A 26992-nucleotide genomic window follows, 5' to 3' on the forward strand; every position below is an offset into this window, starting at 1 on the left:
AGACCTATTAAATCAGCAGCTCTAGAGCCGGGGCCCAGCAATCTGGATTTCAGTGAGTCCTCCAGAGGATTCTGATGCACGCACAAGTTTGAGAACAACTGATTGACACGTATTTCTTTCTAGTTAACTTAGCAAGTGTCTTAGCCTATCAAACAAAGTCAAGGAAATCTAGATATAAAATTGGCAATTTCCATAAGTAAGCAGGAAAAAGTCCAAAGTATTTACATTGTGGATACTTGTGAGAGAGGCAATAGCGTATACTGGTACATCTCCTATTCCTTTCTGCAAGTATGACACAGATCTGTAAAGTAATGTGGCTCAAAAGATAGCCGTCAATTCACGTATAATTTGAGAAAATGTTTCCAAAGCATAGGTGATTTTGAAAATAATCAACTAAGAACATATACCATGTTTACAACCTTTCTCTCAAAATTCTAAGAAATTCCAATTATAAAATTCACAAGCACATAAAACTGAGAATAGGATGATGAGACTACATGTTCCTAGGGCACTTTTCTTATACATAACTTGGCGAATGCACCAAACACGTTGCCAAGAAGAAATTTAGGGAAATATCCAGCTATACTGAAAGAAAAAGATGCAATAAGAGGAAAAAACATTCCAGTATGAAGACAAGCTTGTGTTACATTCTTTCTGGGCACAATTTGGGAATATGGATTTTTTTAATTGAGGTGTAATAGACATATGACATTATGTTATTTTCAGGTGTACGAAGGGCTATGGCTTTTAAACCAGAATGCCCATCATTACTGTGAATTAACATCAGTGGAAGAGGCAGTGGAAATGCGAGGTGGGAGTTGAGGGAAGGGGTCAGAAGCATGCAGTGGACATGAAACCTTGTCATTTAAGGATCACAGAGTCTGTATGAAGAGAACATTCATTTTGGGGACTCTCCTCTCATTATCCCAACAAATTAGATGCTATCACACATGCAGCAGACCTCAAGCTTTCTCCTGAAAATAAGATTTGTTACATATTTCAAAGAAATTATTTTGATATGGAGAAAATTTACTTTGAAGTACAGGAAGTATGGATGTAAAAGGTCCCAATGTACCTTAATATTCCATTCCATTTGTTGCTTGTGTGAAATGAGGCAATACATTCTACCAGTAAGAGGTGGCATTAATCTACATGGCTTCCACTAATGTTGATTCTATTAGTATACATGGTCCTATTGCTAAAAAGAGCTTCTCTAAAAGCATGAAAAAGTAGTCCTGGTCATACCTTCAAACTTGTTCTGACAAATTTGTCAGAGGGTTCAGCCAGGCCATTATTTCTCATAATGTGGTCACACACTATAGTATTCCACTCAAAAGTGTTTGTCACTGGGCTTCCCTGGTGGCACAGTGGTTAAGCATCTGCCTGCCAATGCAGGGGACACGGGTTCGAGCCCTGGTCCAGGAAGATCCCACATGCCGCGGAGCAACTAAGCCCGTGCGCCACAACTACTGAGCCTGCACTCTAGAGCCCGTGAGCCACAACTACTGAGCCCATGTGCCACAACTACTGAAGCCCGTGCGCCTAGAACTCGTGCTCCGCAACAAGAGAAGCCACCGCAATGAGAAGCCCGCGCACCGCAACGAAGAGTAGCCCCCGCTCGCCGCAACTAGAGAAAGCCCGTGAGCAGCAACGAGGACCCAACGCAGCCAAAAATAAATAAATAAATATTTTTTAAAAAGTGTTTGTCATCAGTTATGTTTGAAGAACGCAGCTGGGCTTCTCCGTTCCTTAACTTCCTCATCTCCAGCGGTCACCTCCTCCTTTCCACCACAGCCACCCACCCCTACAGTCACACCTTAGACCACTTCATCACCTGTGGCTTTTCGACCTCAAAGTACAAATTCAAGCACACCACCCTTTGAACACCACTCTCCTCCTCATTCTACCTTGGCTGTTCTACTAAGACTTTCAGTCCTCTTGCCTTTCAACTTTCTCCCAGCTCAGCAGTCTCTTTCTTTCCCCGTCCCTCCATCCTCCTGCTTAGACGGCCAGGCAGGCAATCTTTACTGCATACTCCCTTGCTAATGCCTAGTCATTGCACTCATCCGGATGAAGCTCAGTATCCATCCTCCCTGCACCGGCACTGAGAACAAGTTGGTATCACTGTAAATTCATCAACACCAACCTCGAACGAGCCCTGGCACCGCCTGCCGTTCCCCCTCCTGTGTTTCTCTCATCACCTCACTGTCCCACCCTCTACAGCAATGATTTCCAATATTCTTCATCCTCCTCACACCTCCATCCCACTCCTTTCTCTTTCACTCTCAACAGACAGCCCTGCCTCCTACTTCATAAAGAAAAACAGAAGCTGTGAGGGAGGAAGCCCTCCATCTCACACTACCACCCATGAGCTTGCATGCCTCCGCACCTGTTCTGGACTTCTTCCCTCCCATACAATAAAGGACCTGGTCCTCCCTCTAGATAAAGCCATCAGTGCTTTGTATTCTATCTCCTCTTGCATTCTCAAGAGCCTTGCAAATATCAGTTATCCCATTTCTCGCTTATACCATTTCTCGCTTATATGTCTAACTTCTCTTTCTCCAAAGGATCCTTCCCAGTGGTTTTTGAGAATGATCAGATCTCTCCCATTAAGATATTCTTTGATAATACATCTCCCTCCAACTCTCTCTCTGTTTCTTCCACTTCATAGTCAAAGTTATCCAGGGATGTTATTTATGCTCAACTCTCTTCATTTCTTTGTATCTCATTCACTCTTTAGCCAATCTCAGTCTGGTTTCTACCTCTGTTCTATTAACTTACCAACTCCCACTCGGGATACCAATGAGCTCTGTGTCCCTAAAACACATTTTATCTTATTTTTTTTTTAAGCCTACAGCACACGGTAGTCCCAGGCGCTCTCCCATCCAGGTATGAACCAGCACCGAGCCTGCTTAGCTTCCAAAATCAGACAAGATCGGGCGCACTCAGGGTGGTACGGCTGGAGACTCTGTCTTATTTTTTAAAGGAATTCTGTGTTCTATGAGACATATTTTGAGCAATCCTGGACGTTCATTTTCCTTAGACCTATATATAAAATGTAGCATCACGTCCTGACCAATATCAGCTTTGTCTTAGTTCTTTTAATGTGCAGTGCTCCTTCCTGCAACAGCATCCTCTCATATGCTGTTCCTGAAACAGCCTCCTCTCGTATGCTGTTCCTGAAACAGCCTCCTCTCGTATGCTGTTCCTGAAACAGCATCCTCTCGTATGCTGTTCCTGAAACAGCATCCTCTCGTATGCTGTTCCTGAAACAGCATCCTCTCAAATGCTGTTCCCTTGGTCTGAAACTGTTATCACTACAACTCCCCACTGCCTCAGCAGCTCCCAAGCCACCTTCAGACCTCATCTCAACTATCATTCCCTCTGTGCTCTTATCCATACCTCTCCTCCCACCGGGGAATGGAGGGACAGTGGGTCGTGTTGGCGATGCAAGTGTTATAGGTTTCTGCCTTGCTAACTGGTAGTCCCAGTCACTGAGAGAGGAAAGAACAGCAGGTTTGCTAGGGAAGACTGGATGTGGTGAGTTTTAAATGCTTTGACATATCTAAGTGAAGGTGGTAAACGGGAGCTAGATATATGGGTCTGGAGCTCAGTCACAAGGTGTGTACTAGGGATTTCAATTTGGCTTGAATCAGATTTCCTAAGGTTGAGGTTCTAAGACTGACCTTTGAAATCAAAAGCATCAACTTTTAATAGATGGAAGTAGGATGAGCTTACAAAGATACCAAGAAGGAATGGTGAGACAAGCAGGAGGAGAAAAATCAGTCATGTGTTATAATTTTGCATTTACTGGGTGATTATTTCACTGATATCTAGTTCCACTACAAGATTATGAACTGCACAAGGACAGGATCCATGCCTGTTAATTCAGCACTTAACACAGTCGTCTTCATACAGTAGGTGCTCAACATAAAGGTTACAGATGAATGGATGGATGGATGGATGGATGGACGGACACTGGTCTAAACAAAGTTAAACAGATTACTTCACAGCAGAGCTTCACAGAATCTTTGGCACACTAATGAAAACTAAGGGTATACTATATTGTGTTATATTCTTAAGTTTTTCTGATCACAAAATACCTTTGATTTATAACAGTAAACATCTTTAGCTAACAATACCATTTTAGGAAACTGTGTTCAAAATGCAGTAGCAAAGCCCCAATTACAAAACAAAAAAACATGTGTTCTCAAGATTCCCAATTACACTGGCATATCTGCAAAGTCTTGCTAAAAGGATGACATTTTGACCCTTAGTTAAATATATATATATATATATTTTTTTTTTTTTTTTTTTTTTTTTTTACGGTACGCGGGCCTCTCACTGCTGTGGCTTTTCCCGTTGCGGAGCACAGGCTCCGGACTCGCAGGCCCAGCGGCCATGGCTCACGGGCCCAGCCGCTCTGCGGCATGTGGGATCTTCCCGGACCGGGGCACGAACCCATGTCCCCTGCATCGGCAGGCGGACTCTCAACCACTGCGCCACCAGGGAAGCCCTAAATATATTTTTTAAGAGTTTCTGTATCAAATCAGATAAATTAAAGAAATATGAAGGTGAAGCATGGAAGAGCACTAAGGGAAAAAGAAAGTATTTGTGTGTTCCTCTATTCATTCAGGATCTTTGTTATAGAAATAGTGTCTTGCTTACCTAAATAAAGTTACCACATCCTCTTTAGTTGCTACTACATCTTCCTCTGGAAGCATACTCAAAATTGCAGCTTTTAAGAACACATACGTTGCCTTGAGGAAAAGAAAAGCAGCTAGTCAGAGAGCATCCTGGGTACATAACATTGCTATCTTGCAAATCAGGAAAGACCTACAAATCTTCCAGATATAATATTTAAGAGGTATCAAATATATTAAAAAAAAAAGGAAATGAAGTCTTATATCACCTGTTCCAAATGAGATCAAAACTTTTCACCTAATTTTGGCCATTTTCCTATTATACAACTGTAACGTTCATGGATGAGAAAATGGACAAAATGAAAAAGAGATCATTATCTCATTCCTCCCAACTTTTCACAAATGGATCAGAATTTTTTTAGAACTCTTTTTAATTAATTAATTTATTTATTTGCAGTACGTGGGCCTCTCACTGTTGTGGCCTCTCCCGTTGGGGAGCACAGGCTCCGGACGCGCAGGCTCAGCGGCCATGGCTCACGGGCCCAGCCGCTCTGCGGCATGTGGGATCTTCCCGGACTGGGGCACGAACCCGTGTCCCCTGCATCGGCAGGCGGACTCTCAACCACTGCGCCACCAGGGAAGCCCTGTATTTTATTTATTTTATAGCTAGCAGTTTGTACCTCTTAATCTCCTTCCCCCAACTTGCCACACCTGTTGGAATAGCTATCATCAAAAAGACAACAAATAATAAACGTTGATGAGATTGTGGAGAAAAGGGAACCCTATATACTGTTGGTAGGAATGTAAATTGGTACAGCCACTATGGAAAACAGAATGAAGTTCTTCAAAAAATTAAAATAGAACTACCATATGATCCAGCATTTCCATTCCTGGGTATATATCCAAAGAGAAACGAAAACACTAATTCAAAAAGATATGTACATCATAACGTTAATAGCAGCATTATTTACAAAAGCCAAGACATGGAAGCAACCTAAGTGTGCAGCAACGGATGAATGGATAAAGAATTAATTTTGATTATTATGAAAAGCCTTGTTATCAGAGTATCAAAAAGTCTACAAACAATTATCAATACTTGATATCTAATACTTTTTATATATAAGTACAGTTCATCTTCACAGATAAAGCCTCTCTGTTGAAAAAGACTATTTGGATGGCTTTTAAAGCACATAGTGCTGAGGACAGTGGTTACAAACAGCAGGTACTTAATGTCCACTTCGTCCTCTGATGGATCTCTAAGTTGAGAAAACAGTGTCAATATCATACTATGGAAGAAACAGTCCTAGATGAAAATCATCCTGTACACTTATGAGCAAACAGATGACATTAATGAAACTGTACTTTACCTTGGACCATTTACTCTCTTTGCAAAGCAGATCTGAATAGTAATACGCCTCCCTCCAGTTTTGTTGGAATACAAAAATCCACATCAGCTCCCAATAACAGAGATGGTGAAACTGTTTCCATTCTTCTTGAACTGAAATGCATTTTCGAAATATCTCTTGTGCCTATAAGTCAATTGCATAAAGCTGATCATCCAGATATTAGACAAGGAGATAATAACCTAATGGAAAAATACATAAAACACTTTGTACAAAAAGAGCAAAATCATCACTCATGAAACCACTCAATACGACAACACATTCCTTTCCTTACATGCAACAATACAGTTAAATTTCGCCTCTTTATGTAACTTTGTGAGAGGGCCATGGAACTTTATAATGTGGGAGTAGCAAAGTTCCTTTCTTAAGACAGACGTAAAATGCAGAAGTCCTTTAAGAAAAGATTTGACAATAAATTTAGAACTTCCAGAGAGTAAAATATACCTTAAACAAAGTTAAAGGCAATGGACAGACTGGGAGAAGATATCGCTATATGCGTAACGGGCAAAGGATCAACCCTTATACAGCAATTTTATAAAATCCTTAAAAAAAGACAAACAACTCAGTGGGAAAATTGTTTAAAGATATAAACAGGAAATTAGAGAAAAAGATAATGAGTGGCAAATATACATATGAAGAAATTTTTACACTGGAAAAGATAAATTAAAAGATTAGATTATCATTTTTCAGCCATCACATTGGCAAAAATAAAACAGATAAATAATGACCAGAGTTGCCAAAGAGCACTGAAAACAAGTATTCTCATATCTTTACAGGAGTTTAAATGGACTAGCCTTATTAGGAGGGCAAGTTGTCTGAATTTATCAAAATGCAAACATCTTTGACCTAGAAATCCTCATTATCAGAATCGATCTTATATAAATACACTTTTGCACAGAAATATACACATAATAATGTTTACAACAGCATTATGTATAGTAGCCAAATGTCTATCAATAGTGGGCTGCTTTAGTAAGTACAGTATATCCATCTCATTGAATGAAACCCAGCCATCAAAAAGAATGAGGAAGATTTAGAAATACTAACCTGGAAAGAAATCCAAGATGTATTGTAAGTAGAAAAAAATCAAATCAAGGAAAAATACATGTTTGACCCCATTTGTGTAGAAGAAAATTGTTCATGAGTATATTTATATAAAAGGCTATTCACTCTTCTTCTTCAAGGGAATTAGTGAATAATTTCCTTTGATGGGGAGCACACATGTAGTACAGTGGAGTGACCTTTATGCAGGGGCAAGATTCCAAAGCCAATATGTAATACCGAGATGGATAGTAGTCAAAGATTTTTGAAAGCCCCTTAAACTGCCCAACTGTATTTCTATATCCTACCCTGAATTGCCTCAGGTACTTTATGTGCAAATGTAGAGTATATTCAGTAGTTTACTATATATCATAGAGTGCATCCACACAATTAACTTTTGGCTTTTTAATTACATATTTTCCCTTTATTTCTGTCTAGTGCATAGAGCTGGACTTGCTCATTTGGAATGGGTGCACTACGCAACTCCACCATATAGACAGCCCCCCAAATGACCGCTTCAGATAAGTTACCTCTTCCACATTTCCTTTCAGCAGCTCTATCCGGCCATGATAAAACAACATGAGGGAGCCCTGCGGAGGGAGAAACAGACTGTTCAATGGTCAACCCTGGTTGATTGATTATGGTTGAAAAAGACACTTGAAATTCTAAGCGTACATTTGGAAACTGCTGGAGGTAGGGTTCAAGGAGACGCTCTGCTTCCACAACATTCACTTCTCCTGTACCTAGAAATTTAACAGGAAAAGCCTCAGTCTTCAAGAAATGTGGTTGACATGTATAACTATTTCTCCAAATTTCATTATAATATAGCCAAGACCTATTCATGGAAAACATGAAAACTGTTAATTTGTCATTTTAATATTTGGGAAATAAAAGAAGACAAGTCTCCTCTATGACTTTAGTTTAAGAAAGCTCTAGGGCAAATTCTTAGGAGCAGAGGTGGTTGCCTTCAGTTCCTAATTGAAATTTCTGGTTTTAATAGCAATATTGAACTTATTTTAACCAAAAATTTAATTTTCTGCTAAAAAAAGAAATGTAATATGCTAAAAATAGATCACCTTAAACAAGCTTTATAGAATTTTTTAGCTGAGAACTGATTACAACGAATTTGATGAAAGAAACCCTCCACCCCCTCTGCCAAATGTTACTATGAGAAATGTCACAATTTTTCACTTTTGCTCAAAAAAAAGGTAAATACAGACTACGACCTCTTACTGATTTTTCTAAATTTTTACTTACTCAGATGAAAGATAATCAACTTTCAATGATGTGAAATATAATCCAGTCCTTACCAAGTATCAGGGAGATATAAGTATGAAAAGCTAGCATAGTTAAGCAGCATAGTGGAGACCTCATGCTTCTTCCTAAGGCACCTTCCCGTAACTGCAGGATGCCCAACTCCTATGGGAATTAGAGGCATTTTAGAATGAGAAGAGCATGATTGAAACATCATATTCAGAGACTTTAAAATGCTAGCTCATGGATCCCCACTCTCCAGGAAGGTGGGGTTTATTTTTCAAGAGCTTAGAATAGCAGTAGTATCTAACTAGAAGCAAATTTTACATTTTAAACTGGCATAAGACAATCTCCCAAATTCTTATATCATGTGATCTTAGGGAGAGAAAAAGGTAGAGCTCATTTCATAGAAAATGCTGTATTTCTCTTATATAAATATTAATTTATTAAAACATATTGAGGATCTAAGTACAAAATGCTACGGTGGGTATGAATATATACAGTTCTATGTCTTCAAAGATCTTTCCATCAAATAGCGAAGGTAGTACATGAACACATAATTTTACTGGAATATGGCAAGGGCCATAAGAGAGATAAGTAAATGATTCTGAAAGTTAGGAATACTTGAGCTTTGTTGGGAGAAGATAAGAGAAAGCTTTGTGGAATAGGTGACATTTATCTCAATCCTAATGGATGGAGAGGCTCTCAAGAGACATTATTTGGGAGGATGCCAGTTGGGGAGGACATCCAAAACAGACACCAGCAGAAGCATGGCAACAGAAAAGCACAGGGTCTATCTGGTGAACAACCATTTGCCCAGTTTAGCAGGAACACTAGGGAAGCAAAAAGGATGGGTAGTAGGCTAGAAGCATTGGCTAGAGTCAGATCCTAGGGCCCTTGAATCCATGCTATAGTTTGGACTTTATTCAAGGGGCAAGTTGGAGCTACTAAAGAAATAAGGTGGAAGATGAATAGTAGAGGGGAAGGGTAACGATGAAATACAGAGTCTGAATAGATAGACCATATCAGGAAGGGATCACCATAAATACATAATACTTATGGAGAACCTAGACAGTGGAATAAATAGGGAAAAAAATTACAGCTTCTTGTACCTGTTCTCATCTATTTCTCAAAACCTGCTCTCTGGACTAACAGGGACAACTTTTGCAATAAAGCAACTCTGGTAATAGCATATTGAGTGCTATGATTAATAAATGTTATACACTACAAAAACAACCACACAGAACAATAACAAACAAAACTCATGGAAAACAAATTTCCTTGCTTAGTTTTGTAGTGAAACGTGTAAAAACAAGGAAAACCAAAAGAACTGCAACTATGCTTGATCCATACGAATCATAAAATGTTAGACAGGGAAATCTAGCCTAATTTCTTGGTTTTGCAGGAAACTCTGGGGTTGCAAAAATGTTAGGGAAGCATATTTTAACCTCACATGAGTACTAAAGATCCAGCAAGCAGCAATATTAGTAAAACATAAATTTTAATCCCAGAATTTAAATAACAAAGATGAAAATTTTTAACTTTCAATAGAAAAACCATCTCTAACTCCTGAAAAATATAATCAAGACCCAATGCCTCTTCATTGTTCTGAAAACAAATTGCTAGCTATGAGGACATGTTGTATTTCCCTCACATTCAATAAATAACTTTTATTTTCCTTGTCAAAATTAAGAAAAAATTAATTTTGTACCCTATTTCCAGAAAATCCTATAAATTCTAGTAGTCTGATAATCCGTGCTGGTAAAAGGGACAGCATCTGTAAGAAAAAAATACAAGTGTACTTACTGTTAGTACATCTAACTGTAGATAAATGTTAAACTCTAACCAACTTCAAGTTTTAATGATTCAGTAATATGAAAAATTAGAACCAAGTTTAAACCACTGGACACGTCTCAATCACCACATACTGCACCTAGTATAATCATTACTTGTGACTTAATTTCATTTAGTTAAGACAATACACCTAAAAAGTTAAAAACAAAACAAAACAAAAAACCTGGCTTTTTCAGAATGCTCTAAAGAACACTTGCTCCTTTCATGTGGGTTGATAAAGTGATGAGAAGATAATCCCCAGTGTCCACCTCCAAAGTGTTTCTTTTAGCATCCTTTTCCAAAAGCAAAAGTCTGTTGTATTCTTCAGATATGCAGGCATGACCCAGAAGTAGACACCTACAGCACTACAGCCCCTCTCTGGGACATCCCTAAAGAGTAGGATAAAGGGAAGTCCTCCCAGGGCAGAACTTTGAGCAGTGCCCTGTTTGTTCACTTTGCCTGGAAGGAGAAATGGCCATATATGTAATTATTTACTGATTCATGGGTGGTTGCCAGTGGTTTGGTTGGATGGTCAGGGCTTTAGAAAGAACATGATGGGAAAACTGATGACAAGGAGCTCTGGGAAACAGGTATACGGACAGACATCTCAGAATGGGCAAAAAATGTGAAGATATTTGTGTCCCATGTGAATGTTCACCAAAGGCTGACCTCAGCAGAGGAAGATTTTAATAATCAAGTGGATAGGGTGATTCATTTTGTGGACACTAGCCAGCCTCTCTCCTCAGCCACCTCTGTCATCAACCAATGGGCTCATGAACAAAGCGGCCACGGTAGTGTATACACTTATGTGTGGGACACTTATGTGTCCCACACATAAGTGTCCCTTATAAAGGGACACTTATGTGTCCCTTTACCACTTAATTTTCTCACCAATTCCAGTCAAACCTTAATATCAAAATATCTAAATAATATAGCAATTGGACAGATATCTACTCAAACCCTTCATCTACCCCAGAGCTTCATCATCCCTCAAACTATATTGTTCCCTCACCTATTTTCAATTTCAGAGCCACCATTGCTATAGCAATAATATTTCTGATGTGGAAATAGAACTGAATTTCAAGCTCCTTATCACCAAAAAATGTTACTAGTCCATTCAGAGAGCTGCATGCTTCCCTTATTATACAATCGAAAACTATTCTGAGCATGTGCAGAACTTTACAGCACATTCTGGCCAAAGCCCCCACAGGTTCACAGCACAAGAAAACTGATCCCACTGTAGCCACTTGCCAACCAAACCCAGTTAGTGGTTCAGGGTGAGGTTCAAATGCAGTAGCAGAGGCACTGAAAACCTAAGGTTCTTGTACAAAAGATTCTGGTTGCTTTCTGATCACTTACCAAATTAAAGGCCCCTATTCCAAGCTTGACGCCACCTTCAAACTCATAGAAGAACTGCTGCTCAACTTTGTTCTTCTGAATTACGTGCAGGATAGAAAGACATTCTCTGGATTGAAGAAAACAGTTATACTGTAAGTTTAATATGACACTGAAAACTAATTTTAAGTCAGATTTTGCATTTACAAACCATAAGATAAATGTCATTAGCCAAAATACTAGAGAATTTTTAAGTGGATGAAGCTGTGCTGCGTTTACTTTTTTTCTTTTTTCAGTTTGCCGATATTTTATTTTATTTTTTAATACATCTTTATTGGAGTATAATTGCTTCACAATGCTGTGCTAGTTTCTGTTGTACAACAAAGTGAGTCAGCCATATGCATACATATATCCCCATATCCCCTTCCTCTTAAGCCTCCCTCCCATCCTCCCTATCCCACCCCTCTACTGGGTAATCATCATTAAGGAATAACGACACACTCATTTCTACACTGTTTATCAGCACCAATCTTTCTGGGCTTAAAGCAAAAGAGGGTTCAAATATCAGCAAGCATGACTCAGGAGCCAAAGGACCGCAGGACTGTGATCTCACAGTTTCCCAGCAATGTGTTAGAGGAGACTTCCTAGGAATGCTCAGTCTCTCAGCCGTTGTGCACACTTCAGCAACCTACCTTCCACTGAGTAACTGAGGTGCTACTGACAAAAAGACTTGAATTTCAGCATGATCACCATGGTCTCAAATAGACCAAAATAAAACTCACAACTAGGAAAGATTGAAAGAGGAAAGCAAGCTCGATAACAATTGCCTGCAACTGTCCTCTTATTTTTCCCTCTTCCATCCAAGCCAATCTTTCTGATTTCTCACTTTAATTAATTTTCTATGCATTTTTCCCTTTCCCTTCACATCTTCAAAAGGCAAATACTTAATCAGAGAAATGCAGATGAAAACAATGACAAAGATGTAAAAATTGGCAATAACCAGAAATTGCTTATCAAACCGACAGATATATTTTTTAAAGGTAGTAAGAAATAGCCAGATATTATGTATCACCTGGTGTGATGCACTTATAAATCATGCAACTTCACTTATGATGTATTCTAGCCAAATGCAACTAACCTGAATCTAATTTCCAGTTTACAGGAAATATAAAGGGCTACAGGAATGCTATGGACTGAACTATATTTCCCCCAAATGCATATGTTGAAGTTCTAATCCCCCCACCCAGTGTGACTGTATTTGAAGACAGAGATTTTAGGAAGTAATTAAGGATAAATGAGGTCATAAGGGTGGGGTCCTCCTCTGATAAGATTGGTGGCCTTATAAGAGGAAGGTCTCTCATTGCCATGTGAGGACACAGTGAGAAGGTGGCTGTCTGCAAGCCAAGAAGAGAGTCCTCACCAGAACCTGATCATGCTGGTACCCAGATCTTGGACTTTCATCCTCCAGAACTGTGAAGAAATAAATTTCTGTTGCTTATGCCATCCAGTGTATGATATTTTGTTATGGCAGCCTGAGCTGACTATGACAAGGAACAAGCTAAATGAAAACTCAAGGAAGCCACCAAACAAATCTGTGCATATCCTGCAGGACAAATGGGTTGCGCTTTTCAACAACTCTCATGAATATAGAGACTCTTCTAGAATAAGATGTATTTAATGAACATAAACACTGGATGTTCAAGGCAGTCTTGGGTTGGATCCTGGTGCTGACATTCCAGCAGTAAAAGAGATTTGGGGCCAACAGGCAAAATTTGAAGATGGATTGAGTGTTATATGAAATGAAGACTTGTTGACATGAAAAAGTAAACATCATTAACTGAAAAAAGCAGGTTAAAAAATAGTACATACAGTGTGATCTCATTTTCGTTTAAAAAATATATATATCTTTAGATACATGTAGAAAATATTCTGAAAGAATATATACTAAGATGTTAACAGCCATAATTACTGGGTGATAAGTATATGGTGTGTGTGTGTATTTTAATATTTGCTCATCCACATTTTCCTATTTTCCAAAATATATATGCCACTTTTGTGATAAAAACCATTATTTTAATTTTTTAAATAGAAAACCAGTGCTGGCAAAGGTAAGAACAAATAGACACATTCATTTATTTATGGTAAAATGGTAGTTATAGTAAAGAGGTTGGCAACCTATTGGAACATAGCCACACCCATTTACTTATAGTCTATGGCTGCTTACAACTTGCGGTCATAGAGTTGAGTAGTTGGGACACAGATCTTACAACCCACAAGCCTAAACACTTACTGTCTGGTATTTTAAGAAAAAGTTTGCCAATCCAATTATTCTTCAGAATAATTTTGCAATATATATCAGAAATCTTACACACGTGCATACCTTTGAACCAACAAATCTAATTTTATTCTAAGGAAATAGCATGGATACACACAAAACTTAACCTATAAGGAAAGATACTGTATTACTACCTATAATAAAAATTTATAAACAAACTAAATAGGCAACAACCGGAAACTGGTTATGAAGATAGTTGCATGCATGCATACATTTATACATACACATGTAGTATATCCAAATAGTGGAATACTGTGGAGCCATTAAAAGCCATGATGAATTAAAAATACTTAATGATCTAAAATTTTCTGACATGAAGTGAAAAAAGAAATTTCAAAATGACACAAAGCATATAATCTCACTGTATAAAAAGATAATTATATATGCTTATATACATGCACAAAACTTCAAATGTCAAAATATCAACAGGATGGCAGGATATGCATATTATGTTCAGAGTTATTTTCTGTGTAAATGTTCTATTTGCTGATAATAGATGATTATTACAAAATGCTCAAATAATATGGAGAAACCCTAAGTGTCCCTACACAATCATCCCACAGAGAGACGGTCACTGTTAACAGCCTGGTACATAATTTTCTAGTTGTTTTTATGCTTTACAAAGAATGTAATCTTTAGAAAACACAAATGGGATCACACAGTATATACTCTTCAATAGATTATATTGACAATTTTCCATGAAAATGCATGAAAGCTACCTTATTCTTTAACAAGTGCATATTATTCCATTCTATGGAATAATTTATTTAACCAAATTCCTATTCTTAAATTTTCAAGTTGTTTCAAAATATTCCATATTACAAACAATGCTGCTAAAGTGTTCTTATACCTTCATCAAGTACTTTCCTATATCAAGTACTATAACTATATTTATACCATCCTAACTGTTCATAGGATAAATTCTTAGAAAAAGAACTTCTGAGATGGAAGGTAATGCATATTCTTAATTTTGGTATATACTGCCAGAACATCCTTCATAAAAACTCTATCAGTTTAGACCCCCACCAACTTATGAGTTTCTCACACTGTCATTTGCCCTGAGTCATTTATATCACATTTCTATTTGTATTTTTTATTACGGGATATTTTTGCCATGATGAAAATTTATATGTTTATTTGGTCAAGTTAGTCTTCTATGGTTTCTGATTTTATGTCACACTTTAAAAGGCTTCTGAAATTGACATCATATATCTACAGATATGACACACTGAGAAGGACACCACATCACTTCTATAGTATTCTTGCCATAGAAAAATCTGAATTTAATCATTAAGCAACATTAGATAAGTCCACCTTGAGCAATGGTCTAAAAAATACCTGCCCAGTATTCTTCAAAAATGTCAAGGTCCTGAAAGACAAAGAAAGACTGAGGGACTCTTCCAGATTAAAACTGACTAAGGAGACGTAACAACTAAATGTGACATCCAGGATCCTGGAGTGAATCCTGGACCAGAATAAGGACACTGGTGGGACAATTAGAAAAACTTGAGTAAAGTCAATGAAGTAGTTAATAATAGTATATCAATGTTCGTTTCCTGGTTTTAATAATTATACTGTGGTTCCATAAGATGTTAACATTTGTATATTGGAAGAATATATGATAATTCTTTGTAAAAATTCTGGAATCATTTCAAAGTGAAAAATTTTTAAATAAATCAAAAGTTTAAAGGCCTTTGTGCTTTAGGACTATAAAAAGACTTTCCTATGTTTTGGTTGTACTCTTCTAAAAATATTTTAATATCAAATCTATATGGAATGTATCATTTTTTTATTTTTTGAATTTTATTTTATTTTTTTATACAGCAGGTTCTTATTAGTCATCAATTTTATACACATCAGTGTATATATGTCAATCCCAATCGCCCAATTCATCACACCACCACCCCCAAGCCCCCGCCGCTTTACCCCCTTGGTGTCCATAAGTGTGTTCTCTACATCTGTGTCTCAATTTCTGCCCTGCAAACTGGTTCAATTGTACCATTTTTCTAGGTTCCACATATATGCGTTAATATATGATATTTGTTTTTCTCTTTCGGACTTACTGAAGGAACAGTTTGCTAGTATTCTGTTGAGGATTTTTGCATTTATATTCATCAGTGATATTGGTCTGTAATTTTTTTTGTAGTACCTTTGGTTGGTTTTGGTATCAGGGTGATGGTGGACTCATAGAATGAGTTTGGGAGTGTTCCTTCCTCTGTAATTTTTTGGAAGAGTTTGAGAAGGATGGGTGTTAGCTCTTCTCTAAATGTTTGATAGAATTCACCTGTGAAGCCATCTGGTCCTGGACTTTTGTTTGTTGGAAGATTTTTAATCACAGTTTCAATTTCATTATTTGTGATTGGTCTGTTCATATTTTCTATTTCTTCCTGATTCAGTCTTGGAAGCTTATACCTTTCTAAGAATTTGTCCATTTCTTCCAGGTTGTCCATTTTATTGGCATAGAGTTGCTTGTAGCAGTCTCTTAGGATGCTTTGTATTTCTGTGGTGTCTGTTGTAACTTCTCCTTTTTCATTGCTAATTTTATTGATGAGTCCTCTCCCTCTTTTCTTGATGAGTCTGGCTAACGGTTTATCAATTTTGTTTATCTTCTTGAAGAGCCAGCTTTCACTTTTATTGATCTTTGCTATTGTTTTCTTTGTTTCTATTTCATTTATTTCTGCTCTGATCTTTATGATTTCTTTCCTTCTGCTAACTTTGGGGGTTTTTTGTTCTTCTTTCTCTACTTCCTTTAGGTGTAAGGTTAGATTGTTTATTTGAGATTTTTCTTGTTTCTTGAGGTAGGCCTGTATAGCTATAAACATCCCTCTTAGAAATGCTTTTGCTGCATCCCATAGGTTTTGGATTGTCGTGTTTTCATTGTCATTTGTCTCTAGGTATTTTTTGATTTCCTCTTTCATTTCTTCAGTGATCTCTTGATTGTTTAGCAACGTATTATTTAGCCTCCATGTGTTTGTGGTTTTTTTTCTTTTTCGCTGTTATTCATTTCTAATCTCATAGTGTTGTGGTCAGAAAAGATACTTGATATGATTGCCATTTTCTTAAATTTACTGAGGCTTGATTTGTGACACAAGATGTGATCTATCCTAGAGAATGTTCCATGTGCACTTGAGAAGAAAGTGTAATCTGCTGTTTTGGGATGGAATGTCCTATAAATATCAATTAAATCTATCTGGTCTACTGTGTCATTTAAAGCTTGTGTTTCCTTATTTATTTTCTGTTTGGATGATCTGTCCATTAGTGTAAGTGAGGTATTAAAGTCCACCACTATTATTGTGTCACTGTCAATATCCTCTTTTAGAGCTGTTAGCAATTGCCTTATGTATTGAGGTGCTCCTATGTTGGGTGCATATATATTTATAATTGTTATATCTTCTTCTTGGATTGATCCCTTGATCATTATGTAGTGTCCTTCCTTGTCTCTTGTAACATTCTTTATTTTAAAGTCTGTTTTATCTGGTATGAGTATTGCTACTCCAGCTTTCTTTTGATTTCCATTTGCATGGAATATCTTTTTCCATCCCCTCACTTTCAGTCTGTATGTGTCCCTAGGTCTGAAGTGGGTCTCTCGTAGACAGCATATATATGGGTCTTGTTTTTGTATCCATTCAGCAAGCCTGTGTCGTTTGGTTGGAGCATTTAATCCATTCACGTTTAAGGTAATTATTGATATGTATTTTCCTATGACCATTTTCTTAAGTGTTTTGGGTTTGTTTTTGTAGGTGCTTTTCTTCTCTTGTGTTTCCCACTTAGAGGAGTTCCTTTAACATTTGTTGTAGAGCTGGTTTGGTGGTGCTGAATTCTCTTAGCTTTTGCTTGTCTGTAAAGCTTTTCATTTCTCCATCGAATCTGAATGAGATCCTTTCCGGGTAGAGTAATCTTGGTTGTAGGTTCTTCCCTTTCATCACTTTAAGTATATCATGCCACTCCCTTCTGGCTTGTAGAGTTTCTGCTGAGAAATCAGCTGTTAACTTTGTGGGAATTCCCTTGTATGTTATTTGTCGTTTTTCCCTTGCTGCTTTCAATAATTTTTCTTTGTCTTTAATTTTTGCCAATTTGATCATTATGTGTCTCGGCGTGTTTCTCCTTGGGTTTATCCTGTATGGGACTCTCTGTGCTTCCTGGACTTGGGTGGCTATTTCCTTTTCCACATTAGGGAAGTTTCGACTATAATCTCTTCAAATATTTTCTCTGGTCCTTTCTCTCTCTCTTCTCCTTCTGGGACTCCTATAATGAGAATGTTGTTGCATTTAATGTTGTCCCAGAGGTCTCTTAGGCTGTCTTCATTTCTTTTCATTCTTTTTTCTTTATTCTGTTCCGCAGCAGTGAATTCCACCATTCTGTCTTCTAGGTCACTTATCCGTTCTTCTGCCTCAGTTATTCTGCTATTGATTCCTTCTAGTGTAGTTTTCATTTTAGTTACTGTATTATTCATCTCTGTTTGTTTGTTCTTTAAATCTTCTAGGTCTTTGTTAAACATTTCTTGCATCTTCTCGATCTTTGCCTCCATTCTTTTTCCAAGGTCCTGGATCATCTTCACTATCATTATTCTGAATTCTTTTTCTGGAAGGTTGCCTATCTCCACTTCATTTAGTTGTTTTTCTGGGGTTTTATCTTGTTCCTTCATCTGGTACATAGCCCTCTGCCTTTTCATCTTGTCTATCTTTCTGTGAATGTAGTTTTTGTTCCACAGGCTGCAGGATTGTAGTTCTTCTTGATTCTGCTGTCTGCCCTCTGATGGATGAGGCTATCTAAGAGGCTTGTGCAAGTTTCCTGATGGTAGGGACTGGTGGTGGGTAGAGCTGACTGTTTCTCTCTGGAATGTATCTTTTATACAGTCTTTTTTCCAAAACGAAGAGCCAATTTTCCCAAAACCATTTATTAAAGTACCCATATTTTCCCACTGATTTTAGTTTAGTTTAGTTAGGTTTTTAGTATGCTTTGAATTCGCTGGTAAATGTACGTGTGTGTACACAGAAGTGCATGCATGATGTGCACGCACACATGCATGCACACGCATGTATGCGCGCACACACACACACACACACACACACACACACGTTTCTAAGCCCTATGTTCCATTCCACTGATATATATTTCTGTGCCATTACAAGACTATTTTAATTCCTTTGGTTTTTAAGTTTTGATGACTGAAAAAGCAATCAACTCTTTAACATTCTTTTATATCTTCTAAAAAATATTTCAAGAGGAAAAGTAAAAACAATATATCAGGTTCCCCAAATCCACTCCCTTCCAGGATTTTGAATGGAATATAATTTTATGAAATCATGTTGGGTAAAAGCATCTCTTAAAATACTAAATCTTCATTCTGCTTCCAGTAATAGCAGGGTGGCTTATATTAGATTAACCCTCCCACAGATAACAATTATAAACTCTGGACAAAATGCAAAATGCATATTTAAAATATATTGGTAGGCACTGGAAACTGAAAAAAAAAGTAATGGGAAACTGGAGAAGGGTTGAAATTTGAAAAAAGAGAACAACTCTTGAAGGGACCTTAAGTTTATATGGCTAGTCACCTGGAAGTACTCCCTAGTACACTTGGTGCAGGATGCCTAGAACTCACACAGAAAGCCAGTCTTATTGGCTTCAAAAGGAGCACAGAGTTCAAATCTGCCAGATTACCTATAAGGTAATGGGGGAATTTTCAGATAGGAGAGAACCACATAGGAGGGAAACACCAAAATCAGTGTTAGAACTCCTCTCAAATTCTTGGCTAATTCATGATCTATGTGAGCACTGGGGAAACTCCAAAGAAAAGCAGAGACAAGACAGAAGAAGTAATGGAACCAAGATTTCAGATGCTGCCCACTACCAAAGAGTTAAGAGTATAGGCTCTAAGTCTAGTCAAGTCAAATGCTTCCCAGAGCAAGAATCAGCACTATTCTGAGAAAGAAAACCGAACCTAGAGTCTCTACAATGTATCACTATCTAGTGTACAATCAAAAAATTATTGACTTGATAACAGAAAAACATGACATATAGTCAGGAGAAAAAGCAGGCAATAGAAACTGACCCCAAGACGGCCCAGATGTTGAGATAATGTCTAATCTGAAGAAAACAATTTTTTTAAATGAACAGCAGCTCAGTGACCTATTGAACAAAATCAGGTGACTAACATGTAATTGGGGTCTCAGAAGGAGAAAAGTGAGAATGGAGCAGAAAAAAATACTTGAAGAAATAATAGCTACACATTTCTCAAAGTCATACTTAAGCACATCAGTCAATGTGCTAAGAATAAAAAATACAAGTCTTCAAAGCAGCCAGAAGAAATGACAAATTACAGACAAGGGAAAAATAATTAAAATAACAGCTGACTTATGATCAGAAACAATAGAGGTTATAATACAATGGATTGACAGTTTTAAAGGGGCAAAAGAAGAAAAGAAAAAGAAAACCTTGTAACTCGAGAATACTATACTGAGCAAAAACAGCCTTCAAAGATAAAGATGTGGGCTTCCCTGGTGGCGCAGTGGTTGAGAGTCCGCCTGCCGATGCAGGGGACACGGGTTCGTGCCCCGGTCCGGGAAGATCCCACATGCCGTGGAGCAGCTAGGCCTGTGAGCCATGGCTGCTGAGCCTGTGCTCCGCAACGGGAGAGGCCACAACAGCGAGAGGCTTGCATACCGCAAAAAAATAAATAAATAAAAAATGAAGATGGGGCTTCCCTGGTGGCGCAGTGGTTGAGAGTCTGCCTGCCGGTGCAGGGGACACGGGTTCGTGCCCCGGTCCGGGAAGATCCCACATGCCGCGGAGCGGCTGGGCCCGTGAGCCACGGCTGCTGATCCTGCGAGTCCGGAGCCTGTGCTCCTCAACGGGAGAGGCCACAACAGTGAGAGGCCTGCGTACCACAAAAAATAAATAAATAAATAATAAAGGTGTTTTCAGGTAAATGAAACAGTGAGAATTGATGAAAGTAGACACACACTGTAAGAAATCTTAAAAGAAATGCTTCAGTCTGAAATTAGACAGGAATGAATGAACACCAAAAATGGTAAATATATGGGTTAATAGTGAAGACCATGACATAAAATTGTTTAAAGCGAAAGGTGGGTACCACTGTGGGGTGTGTAATATACATACGTGTACTATTGTAAGAATAGTATAAAAGACAACAGGTGGTAAATGAAACTATACTTTTGCAAAGTTCTTATACTTGTGCAATGGTACAATATTAACTCTAAGTTGACTATGATAAGTTAAGAAGGCTATTATAATCACTAGAGCAAACACTTAAAAAAATTAAAGAGGGCTATAGCTAAGAAAACAATGGAAGGATTCCACTGGAATACATATACATATATTTTTTTTTATTTAAAGCAAAAGAAGGCAGAAAAATAAGGGGGGGGACAAATAAGGCAAAGGAAAAAAGCAAAATGGTACTCACAAACATATTAACTGTCACACTGAGTAAAGAAGCAAGACCAAATTAAGCATGTTTACAAAAAATGCAAATTAAATACAAAGACAAAGATAGGTTTAAAGTAAAAGAATATATGCCATGCAAATACTAATTATAAAAAAGCATGAGTAGCTTTATTAATATCAGACAAAACAGATTTCAAGACAAGGAATATTATAAGGAGTTACATAGGAACATTTTATAACGATGAAAGATTAATTCATTAGGAAGATAAAACAATTAAAATATATATAAGCCCAATAATAGAGGTTCTAAATATACAAAGCAAATACTGACAGAACTAAAGGGAGAAATGGATGACTCCAGAATCAAAGCTGAAGATTTTTAACTCTGTGAGTAAAGGATAGGACAACTAGATAAAAATCAGTAAGGATATAGAAGATGTGAATGACACTATGGTCCAGTTTAATTGAACATCTGAATCATTGCAGAACTTCATTGGAGCAGTGATGTTCTAGAGTCTGGACCAAAGACATATCTGTACATACCTGTCATTTTAAATTTATAAATTGTTTTTAGGAGAGAGAAACTAAGATTATCTAATCAGAAATTATGTAAGTACTTTTCTTTACAGCTATTTTTCTTTTAAAACTGCATTTAAACTTAACTTGTGTTGTCCTATGGCATTGAATACACCTCAGTAAGCCAAAAATCAAGTGCACTTTTACCAACACGAAATTTTAAAAAACATAGTCATACTGACTGAGAACTTTGAAGTACAAAATGGTACATAGTACAAGAATCACTTAGAAACCACAAGAACGTGGTCAAAAGGTACAAACCCTGTGAAAATATTTTTTATAAATCTTAATTTTTAACTTACTTATATATTTGGTAACTTGTTCTAATTTTGAGTCCACCTTTGATGAAGTTGATCATGTTTTCATCCTGAAAACAATTAAATAATTAGATCGTTTAGCAAAAGATTCTTAAACTGTCCCCATAGCTGTGTAGCTGCATGATTAGAACAAAACACTATCTTTTGAGGATATGATTTTTAAATTAAACCATTCTTCTTGCTTTACATCTGAAATGCTTTTTTGTCATTTTTCTTCCAAGTTAGAGGACAACAAAAAGGAAACATTTCTTAAATCCTTGCATTACTTTAAGGAAGTAAGGAAGTAATCCTCATCAATTTGGGGCCATAAAGGTTAGTCCAAACGTACTTCAATAAACATCATCAACTACTGAGCAACTTTCTTCTGGGTTCAATGGAATTCAAAATGGCTGACTTTAAGGATATGCTCCAAGGACTTTCCTGTCTGTCTTACTCCAAGTAATGGGATTATGGTTCTTCTTTAGGGGGGACTTTAGCAGGCAGTCTATTTAACATTGTGAATTTCATTCACATACATTTCCAGACCACAGATAACTGATCTGGATTCTAAAGTTGTTGTCACTTATATGAAATACTGTTTAGGGGAAAAGAGATCACTTCTCTTGGCCTGATGGTCATCAGCCATAAAACTGGGTCAGCTGGCCTAAATGAATGACCTTTTTAGGGTGAGCATTCTAGGATTCCAAGAGTCTCCTATTAAAGCATATCAAATAACTGCTTGAGGCCTTCCCTGGTGGGGCAGTGGTTGAGAGTCCACCTGCTGATGCAGGGGTCACGGGTTCATGCCCCGGTCCGGGAGGATCCCACATGCCGCGGAGCGGCTGGGCCCGTGAGCCATGGCCACTGAGCCTGCACGTCCGGAGCCTGTGCTCCGCAACGGGAGAGGCCACAGCAGTGAGAGGCCCACGTACCGCAAAAAAAAATAATAATAAAAATTAAAAAATAATAACTGCTTGGAAGATGTTACTCTAATAGAAGGTGCTAATGGAGATAGTCCCATGCTTTTCTAGTCCGTTAATATCAGAAAGATGCTCTGGTATTGATTTCCTGTGCACTTGAGCATCCTTCCGAAACAAAAGAAGAACTAATTTTAGTTTGTTAATGTCATCAGTTACTTAAATACTTAATCTTTAAATTATTAAAAGAATCAATAAATGTAAAATTCACTATGCAATTTAAATGTTTATTTTCTGATTTGAAGGAATCTTATGGTTACACAAGTTTCAATACTGGCCAGGAAAGAATTTCTTCAATTGGATTCAAATCTGCCTCAAATAAGAATATTTCATTTCAGGATTCACCAAACATTTGCTGAATGCCTATTTTACAGCAGGCACCCAAACACAAAATCAGACAAAAGCAACACAACTCGCTAAGGGATGAAGACATGCATGGATGGAGACATGTGGGGGATGTCGTGACAGCACAAAGGTGGGCGGGGATGTGAAGAGGTCCACAAAAGCCTCCTGGAAGCATCAATGCTTAAAGCACACACATACACACACACAAAAAAAAGATTGGGAAGTAACCAGCTGAAGGAAGGAAGGCAAGGTAGGTATGAATTTTGCAAGCAAAAAAAAAAAAAAAAAAACGCTCAGGGAAGCATTCAAGACCCTGGTGTGCTTGGCTTGGCCATCTGTGCGTATATAACTCAGCACTGCTGCAGAAACCTACTGCAAAAAAGGGAATGACTAAGCAATAAGAAAGCTACCTGTGCTGTACCTGTGCCACTCAAGTATGCAACATACCTGCCAGTAGCAGTTGAGGACATTGGTAAGAGGGGAGTAGGGAACTGGCGGGGAGATACCAGTTTGGTTAGAAAAAGCCTTCCCCATGTGTGATATTCAGATACAGAACCACTGCCATAGTCAATGAGGGCTACTAAATGCTGAAGCAGAGACATGCCCAGGTGAAATTCTCATCTTTGAGAGGGTGCACATTTGCACAATGGAGAGTGAGCTGGAGGGAAGAGAAACTACAGACCGAAGGTCCCGGGGTTGCCATGCAGTCTAGGGAAGAGCTGACAAGCCCCCCACTAGAACAATTATAGTCAGAATAAAGAGGAAGAGACGGAGCTGATAAACCTTGAAAAGGTAAAAGCAGCACGACCACGAGCCTGGCTGGACACAGAGGCATGAGGAAGAGGGGAGCCGTGGATAGCTCCCAGATGCTGAACTACAAGCCCCCCAGACATAAAAAACAAAAAACTTTCAAATCAATGATTTTATTATCAAATTATCATTTGAAAAACACATCAGAAAAAACTGGGGGCCTCCGTGACTAGCCTTATGTTTACTGAGGCAGTAAGACTGTTGTTTTCAACCAGCCGTCATAATAGGTGGGGTTTTAGGAAACAGGGCCCTACACCAGATTGACTTAATTTTACTTAACCAGAATCCAACCTAAGGGGTCACCCTCCAGAAAAAGAGAAAAGCAACTCTCAGTTCAATGTAAATCATTGAGATTGAGGAAGATTTTCCATCTTACAGTTGAATTTCTGCCCCCTTACAATCTCCACCCCACTTCTACCCCACTTGTATCCATCACCGCCACCTGTGTGGCCACCATGTTAAAATCCATATTTGTTAGAAGAACTGGAAGCTACAATGACAGGCAAGGTACTGATGGTAACAATTCCTGGAGGTGAAATTTAAATGCCCCATGAGAAAAGGAGTCATTGTTTTGTTTAGTGACTTTTTTTAACTGCCCTTCCAAAATAAGAAATAAAAGAAAGGGGAATGAAAATACAAAGAGCGGGGAAATAAAATCTGAGGTATACACGGGAAGGTTGGCTCTCGACGCATGCATAACTAAGCTTTGCTGAAGCATCTGATGCAAGAAGGGAACAGCCAAGGATGCTGAAGCCTCCTGCAGCCGGTCACTCCCGTGTGCAGCCCTCCACCATTAGCAAGCACGAAGAGGGATACCCTCACAGTTCTCATACGGAGCAGCAGCCTGAAATCAGGTGAGGTAGTTGCAAGGCAGCTTCTTCAAAAGGCAGTGGTTGCCAATAAAGCGAAGTTCAAAACAGAATTTTAAGTGCATTTGAGTAGGAAAAAAAAAAAAAACCAGGGTCTTCTTTCAGCCAAAGTTTATCAGTAATGACAAATATCTTCCACTACGACTCTAAGTCAGAAGAACCGAAGCACTGACATAGAATGAGCCACATTTCTTCTATGTCGTACTTGGCAGGCTTCCCGGGCGACGCTGATTCTAAGCCAAATGTTCATTACCTGCACAAACGTGAGGGCTGCTTTCTGTAGGAGGCACTCGGCATAACAGATTTCGGCATGCATTTCCTCTATTAAAGACAAATAAAAATATATTAAGGAAAATCCCATATCCACAGTAATTGCTCTGAGATGTTCAGAAAAGACGGGTAGATAAATGAGCCCAAGGGAGACAATAAAAACCTAGGTTGCTTTGGTGCTTCCATAAAAGTGGAATGCTGACCTCAGTTCTCAGGCCCTCAGCAAGAATCTTCCAGAATGCATGAAATGCTTCGGGGAAGTTATCTTTGGCTCCATTCACATATAACTGCCAAGAGTCGGGCCCCTGGTGTCAAAGACCCAAACTCAGCTCACCAAAATGTAAAAAGCAAAAGTAAAAGCACTTCTTGGAAAAAAGGAAACAACTTATCTTTTAACTTAACGGGAACAGGCAAGTTTAACACAGTTATAGATTGGAAATCTAACTTAAATATACTAATTCTACCTTCTAAAACATGAAGGCATGATAGTCATGACAATGGTTAGGCATGCTATTAACTTGAAAAGAAAGCAGTAATTCCCTAGGGTTCTAGGAAAAAGAACTGGCCTGCATGCCCAACTCATGACTCCTCATTCAGGAAAGACTTGATGTAAAAAAGTTCACACTAGCACAGTTTGGGGCTATTTGGATCACTGAGATATCTAGTGCAGGAACAAGACACTCACAAAAGGGCTACATAAAACTACGTATGTATCCCTGGGACACGTGGAGTGCCCCAAAACACGTGGCCTATCCATGATACCTGCAGAGATTGGGGAGGGAGAAATCTTTGCATTTTCTTTTTTTTTTTTTTTTTTGCATAAACAAAATCAGCAGATTCCCGTTTTATCCATGGGATGCAAACTGGTGTGTTATTTAAGGAAATGAGCTACTAGTTGTAGAACCTCGAGCAAGCTACCCTCCCTCTCTCTGCTGGTTTCCTTGTTCCTAAAGTCCAGCTAATGACATCTCTACTTCAGAGCAGAAGAATTCAACCAGGTGCTGCCTGTGAAGCTCACTGGGCAGAGTAAGCCCTCAATATGCATCAGCTACTTTCACTAAGATTACTGCCCTTGGTCCATGTCATGCTTTTTGCCAAAAGTTCAGAAAGTAGAACATCTTTATGTGATGTAAGTAACTGAAAAACGGGGTATCTCTGTGTTAATGGGAACATTGTTGAATCTAACTGGATAAGAACTAGTGCTTTATTGCTTTCACTTACACACACAGGACCCCTCCCGACCACACACACACACACTCACTTACACACACACACACACAGTCTCACACACACACACACACAGTCACACACACACTCACACACACACACACACACACACACTACTAGTTCTCACAAACAGGTTCACCTTCCTGCCACGCTCATACTCCAAAGGCTGATTTACAAAGAAGCAACAATGCAGCTAAGATCTTCCAACAGCACACATAAGATGGGGCCAGACGCACAATAGGCCAAAGTCGAGGAGCTGTGGCCCCCGCGCAGTCTGGCAGCATCAGCAGCCACAGTCTCCGTCCTTCGGAACACCTCACCTCCAAGTGTGCCCCTGAATTTTCTCCGTGTGTTCAGTGGGAGAAAAACTG

The 26992-nt window shown here is 38.4% G+C and overlaps 1 protein-coding gene across 2 annotated transcripts in view; it reads right to left on the bottom strand.

Moving 5' to 3' along the window:
• Nucleotides 1–26992, bottom strand: part of TTC39B (tetratricopeptide repeat domain 39B) — a 148640-nt gene that overhangs the window by 32736 nt on the left and 88912 nt on the right. For both annotated transcript variants that reach the window (XM_067744417.1, XM_067744416.1), the window contains 9 exons: nt 25378–25445; nt 22130–22194; nt 11534–11639; nt 10053–10118; nt 8398–8506; nt 7763–7830; nt 7618–7677; nt 6011–6172; nt 4669–4760 (listed from right to left, as the gene is read on the bottom strand). In XM_067744417.1, the coding sequence (XP_067600518.1) occupies nt 4669–4760; nt 6011–6172; nt 7618–7677; nt 7763–7830; nt 8398–8506; nt 10053–10118; nt 11534–11639; nt 22130–22194; nt 25378–25445 (796 nt within the window). The remainder of the gene's footprint in view (nt 1–4668; nt 4761–6010; nt 6173–7617; nt 7678–7762; nt 7831–8397; nt 8507–10052; nt 10119–11533; nt 11640–22129; nt 22195–25377; nt 25446–26992) is intronic.

This window comes from Pseudorca crassidens, chromosome 7 (genome assembly GCF_039906515.1).
Source record: "Pseudorca crassidens isolate mPseCra1 chromosome 7, mPseCra1.hap1, whole genome shotgun sequence".
NCBI classification, from domain to species: Eukaryota; Metazoa; Chordata; class Mammalia; order Artiodactyla; family Delphinidae; genus Pseudorca; species Pseudorca crassidens.